Below are 22,003 nucleotides of genomic sequence, written 5' to 3'. Positions count from 1 at the left end.
ACACAACAAAAACAAGAAAAGAACAAGATGGTAAATACACTTACAGTTAAATAGAGTAATAAGTGTGTAACATTAAAAATGCATGTCATTGGTAATACACCAGCAGGTGTATTCTTTGCCTATCATTCTCACTTATTACACATACAGAGAGATTTTTTAAGGGATGAAACCACCATTAGTAGAAAATTATACTAGCTATCAATTATTATACACACAGGCATCTGAATCCCAAGAAGAAGCAGTCGATACCATTCTCACCGTCACGGACCGATTGTTCAGCAGCGTCGGCGATGCCCACGAGATGGTCAAGCAGGCCCGTCAGCTTGCTCAGGCTACATCCATGTTGGTTAACACCATACGAGGCCAGGCCGAGTCGCACCCAGATTCAGACGTACAGAAACGACTGCTTGCTGCAGCAAAAGCTCTTGCCGATGCTACAGCTAAGATGGTGGAGGCTGCAAAGGTAAAAAAAAATAGCTGTGGTAGAATTCAGAAATCTCTCTTTCTCTTTATTTTTAAATGGTCTTGTATAAGATCATATTCGTGCACAAATATAGTATGCTCACTGAATAGAGCTGTGGACTTAAAGTGTGAATGGTATGTTTTCGATCCACGTGAGGGGATAAATACTGTCTATGATATAAATCTGTTTTTCGATATAATTATGATTTGGGAGTTGTAATACATGTATATTGACACCATTTCTGGAGTAGTGTGACTTGCGCAGGAGGATCTGTATTCATCAACATTTTAAGTCTAGCTTTGACTGAAATACTACTTCTATTACGTGCTGTATAATATTGTCACTGAGACTTTGTTTGATTAAAAAACAGAATGAGAATGACTTGACAACTGCTTTTGAAACTCTAGAAACACTAAAAATAAATGCATCCTTATGTGAACAAACTATTACTTAAAAAAAAAAATTTTCAGGGATGTGCATCTAGTCCTAATGACTCCGAACGGCAGCAGCAATTACGTACAGCAGCAGAAGAGTTACGATCAGCAACAAATACTGCCGCTAGTAACGCACTGAAGAAGAAACTGGTTCAGAGGCTAGAGGTACTGTGAAATCATTAATATTCGTGGGGGACTAATTTTCGTGGATTTCGTGGTTGAGTCAATCCACAAAATTTAATCCCAACGAAAAAGTAAAATTTCCATTCATTTTATATTCAAAATTTGAAATCCACAAATTCATATCCCCACGAAATTGCCGTTTTGACCAAAACCACGAAATTGGATGCCCACGAAATTAAATGATTTTACAGTATTAAGCTTTTGTCTAATTTGTTTGTAAAAATCATGCCCAGGAAAATGAGGAAGTGTTCATTATTTTCTAGTAGCCTTCATACATAGGTGTAAATACTTCAGATATGGTTGTTTTCGCATGGGCTTTATTTAGTCATTTCATGGTTAACTGCAGCCTCGTTTTTGGCATTAAGAATTGGTGGAACATGAGGGTTTATGTTTTAGGATATGCTGCGAAGTAATGTTCATGAATATTTATACCCCAACCAAACTTTGAATGGGGTGGGGTGGCTATATAGAAATCACTTTGTCCCATCCCATTCAGGGAACTAGTGCAGATATAAGGTTGAAACTTAAATATATTTTTAGGATCTCACAGCTCACATACCACATCCAGTAACTCTTGAATTCTGTTTTAACAAAATTATCTGCCCTTTTCAGTTAGAAAATTTCCCAAAATGGATATCTCTTAGTATCGCTAAAAACTTAGGTATGCATTTGATTGAAAGTTCACACAAACATGTTGGTTTACACAGTTGGTCTGTATTCACAGGTTGTCACTATTGACAGGTGATGTTTCACACAGGTTTGACTGTTGTTGTATTTTCTGATCTGTTACAGAGTGCTGCTAAGAACGCAGCCACGGCCTCCACACAGCTGATCAACGCAGCCGGAAGTGCCAACAAGACAAACACCAATAAAACATCACAACATGATCTGGAAGTACAGTGCAAGGTGTGTAAACATTTATATAAACACTTGTGTATAAAATTCTTGGAAGTTGACTGAACAGTTGATGCTAAACAGAAAATGAAGTAGACTCAAGCTATCTGTTACGAGATGATGAATTTTGATTTCTGAGTCTTTGGCTTTGGGGTTTCCTCTGCTAAAACAAGTAGGGAGGTTGTAAGCAAATTTTAGAACATTAATTGCAGGTCTAATTTAGAAACTAAACCCTGATTATATAGATTTAATTTGGCACATGAATGATACAATGAGAAATCTTTCTTCACAATATAGTTTAAATACGCAGAGGGCATTAAGTGGGGAATATATAGTAATTAAGAAAAAATGAGGGGGAAAAAAAAAGTCTTTCAGGTGAATTAAATCAATAATGTAATTAAAGCAAGGTGTCCTACAATTAAAATTCTCACACAAAAAATATCAAAACCCTTTGCTCAATTTTACAGACAGTAAATGAAGAGTTATCTACCTTGGTACAAGGATTTAGAGGCGTGGCCAACAACCGTGACAGTGCTAGAGCTCAGCTCACTCTGCTCAAAGCTGCACAGGAATTTGTACAGGTGAGTCAAGTTGCTCTCAGGGTTGCCATTGAGTTGTTGTGGTCGCAGACTTCACATCACTTGCCCCTCACTAATGTGGGTTCGAGCCTCCATTGGGGCATAGAATTTTTTATGTGAGGAAGCCATTCACCTGGCTCACAGAAGGTTGGTGGTTCTATCCAGGTGTCAGCCCCTGATGAATTAGTGCCCGAAAGGACACCTGGTGTTACACCGACGTTAAACAAAAATAACGTTAAAGTTGTTCAGCAGTGTTCAGGTTTTACTGTATTTTAATTTTAAACTGATTTAAAGGCGTATACTACAATTCCCTGTATATGAGATGGGCGAAAATTTTCCCAATAACAGAATTTCTTTAAACTTTGGATACTGAAGGACAATCATCTAAGAAACAAAAAAATGCAATAAAAATCATAGGTCACCGGTATCGAAAAAGTTTTTGGGGGAAATGCCGTTTTCAAGGGCAGATAACTCTTTTTCGATACCAGTGACCTATGATTTTTATTGCATTTTTTTGTTTCTTAGATGATTGTCCTTCAGTATCCAAAGTTTGAAGAAATTCTGTTATTGGGAAAATTTTCGCACCAAATTCTAGCATACGTCCTTAATAGTTCTTTATTTCTCACCAGATTGTCAGTCCAATGTTGGACTGAGTTTTGTAAGGGAGTGCGCCCTATGTGCGAGAATTTTAACTAGATAAAAATTGTTCAGGAAAATATCAGTTACGTAACACTTTTACTATTCATTCTAGTAATATGAAATGTATTTGAATAACTGCTATCAACAGACTTTGTCAAGACTAACTTGAAATTTAGTGTAGGTTGTAAACAAGAATGAAAAGATGTAAAATTGAGTGGTATTCTAAAAGATAATAGGGTTTATTAAATATTTTATATTACTAGCCTGCAAACTCACTAGTCAATGCCGCCAATGCAGCAGCCCCAACAGTCACCGATCAAGCAGCAGCCACGAATCTCCACTGGAGCGTGAAGTCCATGTCGGCAGCTCTTGCGGAGCTTCGAACAGCATCATCCAAGGCGCAGGAGGTCCTTGGCTTCATGGAGTTGGAAAGCGCGCTGGAAGAAGTACAAGAACTAGATAAAGAGCTTATTGAGATGAAACAATCTGCTAATGATGGCACACTTAGACCACTGCCAGGCGAAACTGTAAGAAACATTTTATGTTTTTAGGTTTTTTGGTCTTTTAGAAAAAAGGTGGCTAAGTGATTAAGGTCACTGGCTTCGAATCATTTTACATTTCACTGTTAAATCAATTTCCATCAGCTGCTTGCGAGGTCGTGTTACCAGGACCGCTGTGATGAAATAAGCCGAGGCATGGGGCTTCCTTCACCATCAAGTGAAGTCTATGACCATAATTGTTGGCGCGTTAACCAAAAAAAAAAAGAACATCAATTTAATTGTAGAATTCCTCCATTTGAGAGCCAGCCAGATGGCTTGCATTCTGTCGATGTTTCTATGCTTACGTTTGAAATAATGACCAGAATTTGTGCAATGTTAAAGAAGAAAATTGCCATGTCGATATATATATAAGATTAAACATTTGCCAGTTTGCTTAAATTTATAGGCACCGTTTAATTTAAACTTGATTAAGTTAACTTTACTCTCAAATTTTCTGATGATGTTGCTTATAATTTGCTGAAACCTTGCTTATATGAATTTATATTTATAATCAGTCATCTGGTAAGGAGGCAACATGTTTAAAAAAAAAAGAAGATTTTCTTGAATAATCTAGGATATGTAAATTTAGTCATAACTTGCAGAATTGTATGTATGTGTAATTGTACTGAGATGATGTTTTGGAAGGTACTGATGCCTGTTCTATATGAGCCGTGCCATGAGAAAACCAACATAGTGGGTATGCGACCAGCAAGGATCCAGACCAGCCTGCGCATCTGCGCAGGCTGGTCAGGATCCATGCTGTTCACTAATAGCTTCTCTAATTGTAATAGACTTTGAAAGCGAACAGCATGGATCCTGACCAGACTGCGCGGATGCGCAGGCTGGTCTGGATCCTTGCTGGTCGCATACCCACTATGTTGGTTTTCTCATGGCGCGGCTCTTATATCAGTAATATGTTTGATTTTCAGAATTTCTAAATCAGTGATATTTTTGTATGTATATTATATCAATTGATGTTCTGTTACTATTTATAGGCTGAAACATGTGGGGCCAGTCTTGGGGCCAACTCAAAGAAAGTGGGATCTGCAATGGCACAGCTACTCACAGCCGCAGCACAGGTAGGTCAAGCAGCCAGGGTTATATCTACAAAGATAATCTAGTTTGCTTAACTGTCAAAAGAATATATATATGTAGTATATAGTATACAGTCATTTCGTCCCAGATGTATTCTTCTGACAGTGTTAACTATTCTCCTAGGGTAGGGGTAAAGGAGATGACATTTACACTGTTGCCATAGGTCGATATCAAAGGAAATAATTTTGACTTTACATGAAACTTCCCTGAAATGACTGTAGGTTCAACTGTTCTGCGGAAAAAATGATGGAAATTTGAGCACAGTTGATCACTGCCAATTGCTTCAGTATGATGAATGGTTTTTCCAGTTGCAATGTTATGTTTTTCCCAGCTTGTGCAAATTACATCTATACATGCTTGCAAAAGAATTTTATAAAATTGAGCCGCGCCATGAGAAAACCATTTTAAGACGAAATATTCAGTATGAAATTTAAATTAGATTAAGTAACTAGCGATGAACGCAAAGAAGTATATGAGCCGCGCCATGAGAAAACCAACATAGTGGCTTTGCGACCAGCATGGATCCAGACCAGCCTGCGCATCTGCGCAGTCTGGTCAGGATCCATGCTGTTCGCTTTCAAAGCCTATTGCAATTAGAGAAAACGTTAGCGAACAGCATGGATCCTGACCAGACTGCACGGATGCGCAGGCTGGTCTGGATCCATGCTGGTCGCAAACGCACTATGTTGGTTTTCTCATGGTGCGGTTCAATTTACATTTTCAGGGAAATGATAATTACGTTGGAATTGCTGCACGAGATACAGCCAACGCTCTCCGTGTATTTGTTAATGCTGCACGTGGAGTTGCGGCCAACTCAAAGGATAAACAAGAACAGCAACTGATACTAGACAGCGCACGAGAAGTTATCGCCAAATCTAACCATCTTCTAGAAGCTGCCAGGGATGTGATAGACAATCCTAACAAACCTGATAATCAACAGCGTTTACAACAGGTTGGTTTATCCATAACATTGATGCTTCTGTCATGCAACTGCAACTTTATTTGGAGATCATTTTAATGTCATGTCATTACAGAGTGCCCAACCCACATGGTTTGAATATCATACACACGGAGAAAACGTCCCGATTTAGGTGACATTTTGCCTATATTTTCCTTTTTAATGGATTTTCCTAAGAGTGTTGAAGACTGCAAAATGAGTGCTTTCCTCTGCAGTCAGTTCTCAGTACTTTTCTCAAACACTTTGCCCAGCTGCAAAAGTGTGTACATTATCTGCATAGACCAGGAAAAGCAGTTGGGCGAAGTGTTTGAGAAAAGGGTTGGCTACATAGATTAATTTGTGAGAAAAAAAAATGACTTAGCTATGGTATTTAGTTCACATTAGAACTGGAACTGAAAAAGTTTTCACATGGTGTTTAGAATGTTATGAAGGGGCTCTTGCCTGGTGGCGCATGATTCATGCCATTGGTCGACCACTGCTTGACCATGAAAGCCTGCACTGCTACGAGTCGTTCTACCAGTGCCGTCTGATACTAATGTCGCTGTTCTCCTCCCCATAAAAGTTTCAGGAAAAGTCCCTTACATAAAAGTGTCGGTGCGAGTCCAACATTGAAAATAACAATAATAGAAATAAAGAGCTAAGTTAAGAACATGGTCATGGCTGGGTTTTTTTCTCAATGTTTTAATGACAGGTCCATCTGTCACTGCAAACTATAATTGGAATTATATCTTTTTTAATTTTCATTGAAGTGTGCCTTCCTCCTAAGAGCTGAATTCTTAAAACTTTAGTGACCATTAGTAAAGTAGAACTGATGAATAAAATGTACATGCATTATCATATACATAGTCGTAATAACAGAAAATTATATAGATGTGACTTGCACGAACATGTGATTTTGAACCAAATGGATGAATAAATTTTGTCTACAGGTGGCCAAGGCAGTGTCAAATTCACTGTATACATGTGTTAACTAAACTGTCCTGTACATGCATATGTATATATATATATATATATATTGTATTAACACAATGATGTGGATGTAACATGTACAAAAAATTCCTGTACTAATTGGAGGAATAAATTCTGTCTACAGGTGGCCAAGGCAGTGTCGTATTCACTGGATACGTGTGTTAACTGTCTACCCGGACAGAGGGACGTGGATATAGCAATTCGACAGATCACAGAAACAAGTCAGTCACTATCGTCACAGAGGGTATGTCAAAACTGCAATTTTCTTCTCTTAATACAGAAGAAGAATTTTTCCGCACTGTTTGGTGAACAGAATTTCCACGGTGTATGTGTAAATAGTAGAAGTCATATGAAATTTTCTGGTAAAAGAAATTTGTTTGCAGTAGAACAACAAGTGCTGTTACGCTAAACAGAGTATGGGCTTATTTTAGATAAGGAATGACTTTCGCACCAATTTCTGCTCCCAGAAAGTCTCATATTGGCAAGTCATTCAAACTTTTGCGGCACAAATTATTCTATCAAAGTTAAAAAAATTGTCAATGCTACTAGGATGTCATATATTATTTATGTAGTAATCTTTGAACAAATGCACTTTGAAGCTGTCATTAAGCAAGTTATTTTATCTTGATTTTTAAACAATTAGCAGAATGAAGATGAACTGGTCATTGAGGTAATGTACATAGTCACCATGTATTCTGTATTAAAAATTGTAGAAAAATATACAACTATGTTACTGATACACATAAACAGGGACTTTCATAAGTCAAGGTGCTGACTAAATTTCTACACATAAACAGGGCCTTTCATAAGTCAAGGTGCTGACTAAATTTCTTGAAAGAGGGTGCATATATGCTATATTTATCTCCATATTTTCATGCTACTGTAAAATCATTACTTTTTGTGGGGGACTGATTTTTCGTGGAATTCATGATAGGTCAATCCATGAAATATAATCCCAACAAACATGCAAATTTCAATAAGTTCTCCACGAAATTGCCGTTTTGACCAAAACCACGAAATTTCATGCCCACGAAAATAAATGATTTTACAGTATATGGTACTAGTTTTAAGATCTATACACAGCTAGTTCATACATTAGGTTTTCAAGTGATAATATGTGACAATTTATTTATTGATGTTGGCCACAGCTATTTGCACATGCTATATAACAGTGACAATGACTGGAACCAAAGAGGGAATTAGGTTTTCAAGTGATAAACTTGAGTGTGAAGGACTGGCAGGACTTGCTCTGTGCCAGTGACTAAATGAAAAGACAGGAAAATTCTGAAAAGAAAGTAATATTTGATTAAACGCTTAAGGCAACTTGAATGGACGTGGTAATGTCAGTGGGCACATACATTGATCTGTATGCACATATTTATATTGCACCTGGATATAAGAGAAAGAAAAATACATATCGTGCATGTATATATTTAATATATTACAGAAGTCATATAGGTATTTATCACATGTTTGACATCGCGGGAGTGAAATAAAGCCATTACATAGATATGATAATACACTAGTGTAATTTAAGCTTTGATGTCGCCGTCGCTTTTTCATAGGAGACGTTTGGCGAAAATACTTGGTCTATGATAGGTAAAGAAAGAAGAAATTTTGATGTTTCAACAGGAAAAACTTACATGTGATAAAAAGAATATTACATTTGTGTCTTTCCACATTGAATTTATTAAACTTGTTGAATAAAATTGATAAACTGCTTGGCAGAGCCTCGCATTTTATTATTTTATTCAACTTGTTTAACAAATTCAGTATGAAAAGACACTAATGTAATATCCTCTATATATCTAGACTCATATTCATTAACATTTTAAGTCTGAAAATTTGATGTCAGAAGCTAAATTTTCTCTCAGCTCTGTCATTGTTAAGCTAAGACAGAGTTTTATGAAAATTGGTGTGAGTGTTCCTTATCAAGTTACAGACTGTTTAGCAAAATGTCACATGTATCGGTTTTGTATAGACAATATTTTGGCAAATTGAATATTGTTATTCTAAATATTAAGTCTAAAGTTCGCCCTTTCATAGGGTTAGTCAGTACCGACCCTGCTTTGGTAGAACTGACAGTATGGATGATATTGATAGATATTTTTGACGAGATGTTTTGAACTGTTTACTGAAAACGGTTTGATGAATTTCATAATTTTATGCCGTCATAATCTCATTCTTTAATGTATTGTTTATTATAGATAATTTTTGGTAGTAAGTGCAATTATTATTTAGGGTTATAAATTCATGATCATTTTATTTACAGTTCCCAAGTACGAACCGTTCCTTCACAGATGTACAGGGTGATATGACGGATCTGCGCACCTGAACACGCGTAGCGATATTATAACCAATTCTAGATACACAGCTCAGCTCTCAAAATCCCGGAACATTACATCAAAGTATTAATCCAATTTGTTCACTGGTCTACTTTAGCAGTATGTGAAAACAAATATGGAGAAATGCATGTATTTTCGTTTGTACCATCTGCAGAGTCCGGAGGGATTGGTTGGTGCCTGTGCCCAGTACTACTGGGCTGGCAGTAGGGTGAGTGTAACACTGTATCATGACGGATTCTGAAGCTGTTATAACATGAAATAAACATGCGTTAACGCTATTCTAGCAAAAGAAAAAAATGTAAACGGCTACAAAAGTGAATACATTGTACAGCAGCGTCATAAAAATTGACGAGATGTGAGGAAATGTCAGCGTTGTTTGAAGACATTGACGTCATTTGCCTTTGAATTATGCATTACAGGGCCATGCTATATTACATTGTGCCAAGGAATGTGCATATTTTAAAATGGGTGTTAACAGGGAATAAGCGAGGGGATCTCTCTGTTAACATAATTTATATTTACTCTTCTGTTAAAACACACATTGATTTGTATAAAAATTTGTTATAATGGCTATAACTGGTACTGCTAATGGATTATAAACTGGCATTAGCTCCTTGGGGAGGGAATATGCTTGAGGCCAGCATCAAGGTCTTTTCTGGTAAGATCCAGTCAAATAACACTGGCTTAGAGGTCTAACCTAATACCCCTAACACAGGCACCTTGACAAATATATGGTTTAAAACGCTAGAAAATTTCATGTGTTAAAGTTAAAAGTAGGTTCTGATCTGATAAGTTTGTCAAAGGAAAAAAGGCTTTGTATGTACAAGGCAAAATGTTTTGCGATTATTTAAGAGATAACATTAGTCTAATAGAAACCTGTAATCACAATAAGATTTACTATGAACAGTCTGAAATAAAACCTTGTCTCTTTGTTTTCAGGTCTTGCTAAAGATGGAGACACCCAGAACCAGATTGTTGGAGGGTTGAAGAGCGTTTCTATGGTATCATCTAAGTTACTCTTAGCAGCCAAGAGTGTATCAATAGACCCCAACGCTCCAAATGCCAAGAATTTGTTAGCTCAGGCTGCTAGGTATGTATTCTGCTACAGCAACAATCATTGTGACCTTTAAGGAATTTTAAGATATTACACCTCTTAACCCTTACCCTGCTATATTTCTATAATGGACTGGTCCATCTTACAATTTCGGCAGTACCATAAATCATTTGAAGGGGTGTTTACTGAAAATTTACTGACTGAATAGCGAACAGTGTAGACCATGATCAGACTGCATGGATGTGCAGGCTGATCTTGGTCTACACTGGTCGCAAAGGCAGTATCTATCGTGTCCAGCATGATAAGGGTTAACAATTTTGTTAATTTGATTTACTCCAGTCTGTGCGTGTGTCTGTCTGTCTGTCTGTCACAAAGCTTGTCCGCACTCTTAAGTCGAACATTTCTCATCCGATCTTCACTAAACTTTCAACAAAATGTGTCTGCCAATAAGTGCTCGGCCAAGTTCGATAACTAGCCAAATTGGCCTATGCACTTTGGAATTACAGCCCTTGAATTACCAAAAACACTCAGATTTCTTGCACAGTTTTACCCCAAAACCGGCGCCTATACTAATAGTAGTATAGGCGTCCTTTTGGTGTCAAGCAAGGGCATGCACATTAGAATTAAGTAAACAGTATATAAAGACTGACTTACTATTTAAATGATAAGGCAGTTGTGGGAGACACGCGTTTTTCTAGTTTTCTAGTATCTCTAGTTACCTCTTGTTGAATGTCAGGAAGTATTTGCTTATCTCTTGAATGCAGATGTTTGAAAGTTATTTCATAAAATCAGACCGGCTTTGAAATTACATGAGATATCTTTTTGAAGATATTTGCTTTTTATGAATAAACAATATCATTAAAGGTCTTCATATCTACAATTTGGTAGTTTTTTTTTTAGCAATGGTCATCAAATGTGCCACAGTGCAAACCATTTGAGTTTAATTTGATGCAGTGTTGCGCATATAAAGACCGTTAGGCTAACATTGTGTTCATATTAACGGAAGATCAGATATGTTTAAAATTTGTTTTCAGAGCTGTAACAGAGAGCATAAACCAGTTGATCAACATCTGTACAGTGTCTGCCCCAGGACAGAAAGAATGTGATAACGCCCTCCGTCAAATTGAGGTAATTATATACCATACATGACTTTTGTAACTTACTCTGTGGGAAGAGGTCATTTCCAAGAAATTGAGATTACTTGCTATGCATCAGCTGATAATTTTGAATAGATTTATTAAGTGTCTTCTGTTTGTTTCATTTATATTCAGTTTGACATTGTAATTTAAAAGAGTAGTGAATGTATGTCAGCATTGCCTGCTTAAAGAGTGTCAGATTTTAAAGACAAAGAATTGTCGTGGATTATCAGTGGATTGTGAAATAGAAGTAATACGAGAAGTATATAATCTAATGCAAGACATTCTGAGGGACAAGTGAAAGGATGTGCTTTAGTGGTAACTGTTGTGTGTCAGTTGCAAGTCATATTTCCTTACCAAATTTTTGGATAAATCTTTCATTTCAGATGATGAAGTCATGGTTAGATAATCCTAATGAACCAGTCAGTGATATGCCATACTTTGAGTGCCTTGATACAGTTATTGAAAAATCCAAGGTAAGTATAAGGTTTTTTGCACTGTGTGGTAAAGATTTTTGGGATCAGAAACTCAAATTCAGTCCTTAATTTAATAGATTATTAGATGAATTTTCTTCTTCAAATAATGTTGTCTGAATAGAACATTTTTCAAACAGAACCAAAATTTACACAGAAGGAAGGACTCCTCAGCTGTTAGTTGGCTGCCCAACCAAGAGGTTCTTGGTTTGATCCGTACTGGAACTGCAGTTGACCGTTTTGTTTGCGAGTACTGGTATTTCCAAGATGACTTTAAATTATTCAAATACACTTCAAGGGGTATCTGTTGGCAACTGGTTAAAGCCATTGACTTGAAATTACTTTTTTGCCCTCACCAATGTGGGTTTGAAACCTCACTCGGAATTTAGAATTCTTCATGTGAGGAAGCCATCCAGCTGGCTTATGGAAGATTCTGTGGTTCTACCCAGATGCCCACTTTTGCCTGAAACAATGCCCAGAGCGGCACCTGGGGTCTTCCTCCATCATCAAATACTGGAAAAGACAATTTATGACCAAAATATGTCTGTATGACAAAGCGCAATAAGCTTTATGTTTTCTTTCCATTGAAGCTGAAAAATAATCACAGTATCCAAAAAGAACAGCCATCTATTCAATACTTACTCTGTCACAAGTTGAGTTTTCACAATAAAAAATAGAATAGCTTTTATAGACTCTGTTGACTAAGTATGTTAGAGCTAAAATTTGTGTTTGTATTACAGTATTTGGGTGGTGCTATGACTGGAATGACGAATCATGCGAAGAAAGGAGAAATGGATGATTTCTGCTCCTCCGTACAGAGTTTCTCCTCGTCAGTGTGTGGCCTTACTGAAGCTTCTGTCCAGGTATGTATTTCTGCTCCTCCGTACAGAGTTTCTCCTCGTCAGTGTGTGGCCTTACTGAAGCTTCTGTCCAGGTATGTATTTCTGCTCCACGACAGAGTTTCTCCTCGTCAGTGTGTGGCTTACTGAAGCTTCGTCCAGGTATGTATTTTCTGCTCCTCCGTACAGAGTTTCTCCTCGTCAGTGTGTGGCCTTACTGAAGTTCTGTCCAGGTATGTATTTTGCTCCTCCGTACAGAGTTTCTCCTCGTCAGTGTGTGGCCTTACTGAAGCTTCTGTCCAGGTATGTATTTCTGCTCCTCCGTACAGAGTTTCTCTTCGTCAGTGTGTGGCCTTACTGAAGCTTCTGTCCAGGTATGTATTTCTGCTCCTCCGCACAGAGTTTCTCCTCGTCAGTGTGTGGCCTTACTGAAGCTTCTGTCCAGGTAATGTCGAAATTCTAGCTAACTTTGCACTGCTGTTGATTTTAACATTTGTGTGGTTAAATTCTTTCATTTGTGTGGTTAAATTCTTTCATAGCCCGCCCGCTTAGCTCAGTAGGTAAGAGCGGATCGCGGGGTCGCGAGTTCGATCCTCGGGCGGGGCGTATGTTCTCCGTGACTATTTGATAAACGACATTGTGTCTGAAATCATTAGTCCTCCACCTCTGATAATTCATGTGGGGAAGTTGGCAGTTACTTGCGGAGAACAGGTTTGTACTGGTACAGAACCCAGGAACACTGGTTAGGTTAACTGCCCGCCGTTACATGACTGAAATACTGTTGAAAAACGGCGTTAAACCCAAAAAAAAAAAAAAAAAAAAATTCTTTTCATCCAAGAAATCTAGACAGTAAAGTACTGGACCTTTTTACCATTAGTGCCTGAAAGAACAATTTGATGGCCAGCTGGGTTTATTCAAATTAGCATTGCCAGGTAATCATAAAGGTGTTTTGGTATGGCTTTAAGTCCATTTGTTTAAAACAAAAAGAAGAATTTCAACTGGTGAAACTTAGTTAATTTCCTTAGAACATTGACAAGTGCATGCATTTGGTTATATTAGTTCCAGTACCTTTTAAGATTCTGCTATGCCAACTTCACTCTTAAAGGTCCATTACTAAGGGAAAGTGAGTTGGCAATTTTTATCATAGCCAGTGCATAGACTTCAGCAAGACACTAAATAATGAAGATTGGCAGGTCAAAATTTACAGAAGGTCTTTGGAACTCAAAGAAATGTATGTGTATTATGTTGAAATTTCAATGAATCGACAGAATGACCCCCCAGGTCTTTTTAACTTTCTTCATACTTCATAGAAAAATAATTGTACATATACTGCGATTTATTTCGAATTTCTACATACCAACTTTCATTTTCCAATAAAATGAAATAGTTTCTGTGCTTTTTAAAAGAAAGTAAAATGTTCACTTTCCTTAGTATTGGACCTTTAAATCTAAATTAAATAAACACAGTACAATCAAAGAGATTGGTAATGTAGTGAATCTTGATCTCTCAGCTTTTCCATTCATATATTAATTAGCTGTTTCATGGGTACAAAATGTTTAATTAACTGATCAGTAATGCAAATAACTAAATTTCTATTTGTACGTTTTTCCAGGCTGCCTACCTGGTAGGAATTGCAGACCCAGCATCAGAACCAGGTCGCCCAGGTCTCGTTGATCAGTCCCAGTTCTCTCGTGCTAACCAAGCCATACAGATGGCATGTCAGAACCTTACCAACCCCGCCAGCTCACAACAACAGGTCAGTATTCCACACCCGTCATACTTGTTGGTTTTTACATTATTTTTCTGAACTTGGCATTCTATAGTAATCCCACCATGATTATAAACATATACTGCAGGTTTTCATGCATCGTTCAAAATTTGAACAAAAAAGAAGTGTGTGTTATGGATGAGACTTCCATTTTCTTACTGCATTATTGCAGAATATGTATGTACAGTCTGTGTACAGTTTGTGTCTATGATGTTAGGTAGCAACAGATTCGCCCTTGTTTGACCAGCCAGTAAAGCAGACGACACTTTTCGCCATACCTGCGAGGTTAGACTTCTAACAACCCATCTCAACCTCCCTCTTCCCACAGAAATGACATTTTGAATGTTCCGCAAAGTACAGAATTATTTTAAAACTGCAGTATGTGTATAGTAATACGTTTTCCTGGAAAATATTTCAAGGGGTGAATGCAAAAAAGTTCTAAGTGCTTCTTTATTTATATGCACTTAGAACACTTTCGCATTCACCCCTTGATTTACTGATACAGTAATAAGCAATGAAATACTGTGAAATAATTGCTTGTGGAGGATTTTTTTAGTTGTTGTGTTCCCAGCACTGTTTATTCTATCCTCAAGATGTGAAATTGTTAGCTTACAAGTAGCCATAAGTAGACAATGTTGTTTATATGACTGAAAAAAAAAAAATGTTGAAAAAGAAGCTAAACCCCAACACACAATGCAGAATACAGTCAAACTTTGTTCGAACTCGGATAAATCGTACATTCACATGAACTTGTTGTCAGATCATGGCAAAGTCCCTTTTCATATATTTTGATCGATTGCTCAAAGGGATAACTCTTAACAAATTTTGCTGGTGCTGAGGAGTTTAAGAGAATAAAGTTCAACTGTAGCTGTTTTGAGATTTGAAACGGTTTCCTTACAAAAGAATTGTTTTGTGTAAAAACCATGACATTTAAAGTTGACAAAAAATTATTTCACAGTAGATTTTAGATATATTTCAATACTAAAAGCTTGTTTCTTTACACATTAGTTTATTCATGGTAGATCAGAATACATGCTTTTTAGCTTTTTTTCAATAACATGAAGTTGGAAGCACGTAACTAATTACGAAACCTTAAGTTTTGTTCGTATGAAAGAACAGAGTCAGACAGTTCTGTATAAGTTAGTAAGTGAAACTAATGGGTTTTTTTTTTTACTGAAACGTTGATCTTAATCTAAACTAGGGTCCTCCATGCCTGCGTGTTTAAGGTCCATGCATTTGACTCTGGATTTAAAGCCATCCTTGGGAGGCCTTGCAAGAAAGCTTTCAAGCTGGCTTGTGGAAGGTCGTTGGTTCTACCGGGGTACCTGTCAGTTCTGGAAACATTGCCAATAGAAGCACTTTAAGACTTCCTGCAATGGCCACCATATTACCTGAATTATGCTAATGTGACTTAAAAACCCAACTTTAAGTAAAATCTTGCTACTACAAAGTGAAGATTCTATTGTAACCTATTAGTGTGATAACATTCGTATTTTTTGGCATCTAAAGTATTACTCATGTTGGATTTATCGTTCGACGGTAAGAGAAAAACAACCCATAGTTAAATTCTTCAGGCAATGTCTTTATTCACTGTGTGCACAAAATTTAAGCCTTCAGTATATATTTTGTGGATTTTATTTTTTTGTTCTCGTATTTTCGAAGTTGGCTTTTAGTGTGTGTCTGCCTGTGATCACAAAACACTCGTGTTAGATAAAGAACGAGATTTGTATGTAACTATTGGAGTATATAATAGTTTTAATGCTAGGCATATTAGTAATTGTTCCTGACATGAAATACATTTATTGATGTAAATTATGCCACCTTGTCACCTTTGCCAATTGACAAATTTTGTGTAAATGTATTTTTTGTGCATGTAAGTATAAATTGGGGAATAGAAATGGTTCTTAAACATTTTACATTTCATGAAAATTTTAAACCTTCCGGATCATTCACATTTAGTTTATGAATCAGTTACTTTGCAAGGGCTGAATGGAAAAGTGTCGTAACTTGTTCTTAGAAAATGCATTGAGTTACAATACTTTTCAGTTCATTCCTCGATTGGACAAATAATTTCGTCTTCTAACCCAAATATATAAACATTTCTGCTTTAATTGGTGAAATTTTGATATATGAAATAGTTATGAAACACTTATAGCATATTTCCCAATTTATCGATAGAAACACATGGTTCAGAGCAACAGGGTCTTATCAATATGCCATCGATGTAGTGCAAACTTACCCATGTATACGTATTTTTCCGTACTTAAAAATTTATGATTTTAACATGAAAGAAAGCATTACTTATAATTGAACATAATTAAATTAAGAGAGTACAAAAGAAGTACAGAATTTATACTTACAATTTGAATATTGAAGGTCATTTCGGAAGCTGTCAGTTTGTGACAGTTTCCTTTAAAGCCGTAGGTATGTACAAAAGCTACTGGTCTATATAGATAGGACCATATTGCTCACAGCAAGGAAACATTCCGTAATTGAACCTATGAATGTGTATTAATATTGTGTAATGTATTTTCCCCCTGGAAAGCCTTTCGTTTTGACAGCACAGTTAGTGGTATGTTACGTGTTGTATAGGGTTGTTCGGACAAAAATTTCGTTCTAGATTTATTCAGTACCCCACCTACCTCTTTTTAGCTGTAACTGGACAAATTTCACTTTATCTTTTATAATTGTAATTGATTTGGACCTTGGACCCTTGGTTGCTTGGTCATCAAGTTTAAGGCATGGCAGTTTTGAAGAAGCTCTATTTTTAATGGTTATTTGATATCTTATACTGCATCACATCCTCCTGCTCAAAATATTTTTTCTGATTTCATTTGTTTTGCTAAATATATATTTCATTGATTGTAATCTAAATGCAAATTTTTTTTTAATAAATAAGTCTGATGAATTACCTTAGTATAGGTCTGTGGGGAAAAAAGCAAAAGTTTTCTTGAAAAAAGAAAAAAATGATGCAGTTTGCCAATGAAACATATTTCGATTATTTCTATAAACATATTGTTGTTTTTGCAGTTTCTTTCTATAAAGCATGCTTGTAATTTCCTCAGCTTAGTGTTAAACTGAGAATTTTGGTAGCCATGTCCCTTCTGATATTTTTGCCTTATGGTATAAGGGAAGTCCAAGAAGTTTTCTGAGCAAGAATTTTAGGTGGAACAGTTTGAGATCCTTGAACATTTAATTCACAGTTCTCTACATGATGCTAATTAGTTAATTTCATTTTATGATGCTAATTAGCATTTATTGAATGGATTTTTTGTGATGCTAATTAGCATTAATTAATTGAATATTTCATTATTTGATGCCAATTAGCATGGAACTTTTATTTTGCCCAGGTTTATTTTATGAAATTTTTTGTTCATTCAGATGGTAGATGATTTTAGGATGTAGTAAATTGTTTTTTTTTATATTGTGAATTTTGTCTTTACTTTTCACCAATCCCTTAGACATAAAAAGTTGTCCAACTGATTCGTGAACTGTCAGTTTAGTATCTATGAATTTTGTAAATATGAAGAAAGAGGTGTTTGCAATACCATTACTAATATAATGTTATTTTTTTATGCGCCAATTATATGTAAGATTTATAGGTTGCTGATTTCCAAAGAAATTGTCTTGATTGGTTGAGATGAAAGAAAAAAAGTTTATTTCAAAAACGATATTTTCAAGAATACATCTGCAATGCAGCCTTGCAAATTCCTCTTTGAATATTAATCCCCTAACAAGTTTTAGATATTACTTGTATTTTTGTTACTTCGTTGTCATTAGGATGTTTATTTGTGTGTACTATGCATGTGTAATATGTTATATATGTGTACATATTTTAGGATCACACAAAGGTATGCTATCATCACAAGAGTCGTGTTATAACAAGTTAATTCTCCAATACAGTGAACCACCATTTACTTGAACACCAGTGACTACAGTAGCTACTCTAGCTGACTTGAGCAGTTTATGTGAACTCTGTGACCTTTTTCCATTATCTTCTGTTTGTGTTGCTTAACCTTTACCCTAAATTTCTAAAATGGATGGGTCCATCATTCAATTTGGGAAATAACCATTTATTATTCAAAGGGGTGCTCACTGAAATTTTATTGACTGAATAGCGAACTGTGCAGACAAAGATTAGCCAGCATGGAAGTGCAGGCTGAGCTTAGTTGGCACTGGTCGCAAAGGCAGAATCCCTTGCAGCCATCAGGCTACAAGTTAAGACTTATGGAAAACTTGTGCTTTTTAACCCATCCCCTTGTGACTTTTGAGTGATCGGTGGTTTACTGTAATATAAATTTTAACAAAGGTAAAGCAAGACTGACTTGAGTATTTGGCATTTCAAATTTGACCAATCAAGTTCTAACATTAAAACTACATTTGATTTTCCCATCCAATCAGATTTTTTTTTAATGGCTACATCAGGATGTTATGCAATTTCAAATTTTAGTCTGGTATATAAATTGAAGGTTGTTTTTGTTTATATTGCGAAAATAAAGTCACAACTAATTTGATTGGCTGTAGGAGTCTTAAAAAAAAATTGCTCAGCCAATCATAGACGTTTTAACAGGTTGACAGTCAGAATTTGCTATGCCTTTGTAAGATTTATCACCAATCTTTCCATTTATGAATTAATTGTCTGCACCTATATGTTTCAAATTCTTCCAAACTGTTGCTTCAAAATATTGTTTGGTAAGGGAAGTGATAAACTGCCTCAAACTAAGTTTTCCTGTTCAGTTTAACATAATCTGTTTATTGTATAAAAAAAACATATAAAATTATCAAGTTCTATAAATAGTAACAGCTCTTGATTGGCCAAAGTTATCAAGTTCAATATATAGTAACAGCTCTTGATTGGCCACATTTTATTGACTTCTGGGTGAATTTCATGTATGTTGCTCACATGTTGAACACTGTTGAAGTTACTGGACTAGAATTTTGATGAAATGAAGTTATTTAGGATTTACTGAAGCGTGTTTAAGAAACATTGTGTTTTGACTCTAACAATGTGAAATGCTGTGATTAATTCTTGAGTGTTTTTATCTGTGTTTACTATTATTTACTGTGTAGAAAACACATTGTTGCTTTTAGGTACACATATTTTCATTTGGACCTTGTGTACACTGTTTGTTACATAAAAAATAAGGGTTCTTTTAACAAATTGTCTGTCGGACTACTCAGTTAATTTTTAATGGGCTTATACATGATGTGTTTTTATGTCTCCCACCACACAGTAGTGTGGGAGACATATTGATTTACTCCTGTCTGCATCTGTGTGTCCGTCACAAATCTTGTCCGCACTCTTAAGCCAAACATTTCTCATCCGATCTTTACCAAACTTGAACAAAAATGTGTTTGCCAATAAGACCTCTGCCAAGTTCAATAACAAGCCAGATCGACCCAGGCACTTTTGAATTATGACTCTTGAATTACTGATCGGAACCACTCACCCGAACCACTTTGAATCACTATCGGAACCACTCACCCAAACCACTTTTAATTACTAAATGACAGGCAGTTGTGGGAGACATGCGCTTTTCTCAAAAGCAGCTCTAGTTATACAATGACAATGAACTCATCTATTTTAACAAAAATAAGTCTGGTCTTCCACATACCTTTGTCTTTGGAATATAAATGTAAAAATACAACTTGTAATGCTGCATTTACTGACTTGTCATTCAAGCTATGTGTGGCAGCTAACATAGCATTGTGATAAAGAACATTTTTAATGTGATCTTAACTTTCGGACAAATTGCTCGAAAACTTTGAAGGTTATTTATGGTGTTATTGGTACATCTTTGCTATTAACCAGTTGTTTGTATCAAATTTTGTAGAAAAGATATACAATAACTCATTAATAAGCATGCATTAACTGGATTTATATCATGTTATTGTTACTGTATATCAGATAAAGAGTATGGTATATGTTTTCTTGTTAAAGAAATAATCAAAATAGTATGGTACATGTTTTTGTAAGTATATCCAGAATTATTGTAAATTCTCATTCATAAGTCGCTCAGTTTTACCTGAGTATTTAGTAAAAGTATAAACTAGTCATAAATATGTCCAGGTATGTTGATGAACTATGTTACCTTTTTTGGATTCCAAAAGCAATGGAGTAGATTTACCAATACACTCACATGAATAACCAATACACACATAACATCAATAATGGTAATTACTGAAGGCTAGAAAAATTCATTTAACAAAAATTCCATAACCTGTCTTATGACCAAGTTAGACTTATGGATGAGAATAAATACAAAAAAATGTGGAAAGTGGTACAAAATATAGTGTGAAGTCATAATGTATAACAAAAACCCTCATAATTTCTGTTTTGCAGGTGCTATCAGCTGCAACAGTTGTTGCTAAACACACATCAGCTCTATGCAATGCCTGCCGACTTGCTTCCAGTAAAACAGACAACCCTGTTGCCAAGAGACACTTTGTACAAAGTGCCAAAGATGTGGCTAACAGTACTGCTAACTTGGTCAAGGCTATTAAGGTATGTACAATGTACAGAAACAGATGAAGCAACTGTCTGAATATATTTTTTGCATAATTATATGGTAAGAAAATCACTGCTTTCAATATGGCACAAAAATAGCAAGTCATAAAGGGAGGTAATTAAAAACCATTGATTCATTAATATTTTTTGCAAAGTTAATCAGTATTAAATTTTTATGCCCCCAAAGGGAGGCATGTTAGTTTTCAACTGTCCGTCCATCCATTCGTTTGTCACAACGTTAACTTTTTGCATGAAGGCACTTTACTGGCGAACCACTGCACCCAGGACCTTCAAACTCACATGCTGATAGTACTTATTGAGTACACGACCCCTACTGACTTTGGGGTCATCAGGTCAAAGGTCAAGGCGCTGTGGGGCCATTTGTCACCATTAGTGACAGCTCTTGTTTTTACAAACATTTGAGAAAACAGTTATCAAATATAGGATTTTACAGGAAAATAGTGTATTTTATTTTTGTTACAAGAAATGCTGCAGCTACTTAATAAACGAAGGCTTTATGCCACCTCACAAAAAATGCTGCTACCTTGATAAACGAAGGCTGGCCATTTAATGGTTTATTTGACAAATATTGTTATTCTGGTTTGACAATTACTGCAATTTTTATTGTTTGTATATTACAGGCTTTAGACAGCAATTTCACGGAAGAAAATAGACAGAAATGTGCCGAGGCAGCCAAACCTCTTGTAGATGCTGTGGATGAATTGACAACATTTGCTTCTTCACCAGAATTTGCATCAAAACAGGCAAAGATCAGTCCCAAGGTAAATGAAATTTAACAAATATATTGATATGTGTTGAGATAAACTGGTATTTTACACTGGTACATTGTCAGATCATAGATTAAGTGGCACTTCCCATTAGCACCAGACAAGAAATCAAGCGGTTGGGTGGGTTGTATGTTCCACATGACGATTTCACAGAAAACAAAGTGTTTTCCACATACTGGGTCAGATGGAGAAATTGTCATTAACTTGAGGAGACGAAATCATTACTAGTATGGAATACAGGAGCACTTGTTAAGTGGTCCTCTTTGCATAACTCAAGTACTTTAAAAGCCTGGTCAATCTTTTGAGTTGATGTTAAGGTTTATGATCTAATGAATATAAA

At 36.0% G+C, this 22,003-nt stretch overlaps 1 protein-coding gene across 1 annotated transcript in view; it reads left to right on the top strand.

Annotated features, from left to right (window-relative positions):
• Nucleotides 1–22,003, top strand: part of LOC123542281 (talin-1-like) — a 162,709-nt gene that overhangs the window by 82,810 nt on the left and 57,896 nt on the right. The window contains exons 19-34 of the mRNA XM_053531326.1: nt 218–463; nt 934–1,062; nt 1,873–1,986; nt 2,442–2,555; nt 3,455–3,718; nt 4,726–4,809; nt 5,550–5,777; nt 6,877–6,996; nt 9,025–9,079; nt 10,025–10,187; nt 11,186–11,279; nt 11,674–11,763; nt 12,501–12,623; nt 14,212–14,355; nt 20,711–20,872; nt 21,517–21,657. Of these exons, the coding sequence (XP_053387301.1) occupies nt 218–463; nt 934–1,062; nt 1,873–1,986; nt 2,442–2,555; nt 3,455–3,718; nt 4,726–4,809; nt 5,550–5,777; nt 6,877–6,996; nt 9,025–9,079; nt 10,025–10,187; nt 11,186–11,279; nt 11,674–11,763; nt 12,501–12,623; nt 14,212–14,355; nt 20,711–20,872; nt 21,517–21,657 (2,271 nt within the window). The remainder of the gene's footprint in view (nt 1–217; nt 464–933; nt 1,063–1,872; nt 1,987–2,441; nt 2,556–3,454; nt 3,719–4,725; nt 4,810–5,549; nt 5,778–6,876; nt 6,997–9,024; nt 9,080–10,024; nt 10,188–11,185; nt 11,280–11,673; nt 11,764–12,500; nt 12,624–14,211; nt 14,356–20,710; nt 20,873–21,516; nt 21,658–22,003) is intronic.

This window comes from Mercenaria mercenaria, chromosome 19 (genome assembly GCF_021730395.1).
Source record: "Mercenaria mercenaria strain notata chromosome 19, MADL_Memer_1, whole genome shotgun sequence".
NCBI lineage: Eukaryota > Metazoa > Mollusca > Bivalvia > Venerida > Veneridae > Mercenaria > Mercenaria mercenaria.
Note: the sequence above shows the minus strand (reverse complement) of the source record. Positions and strands in the feature narration are given on the sequence as shown.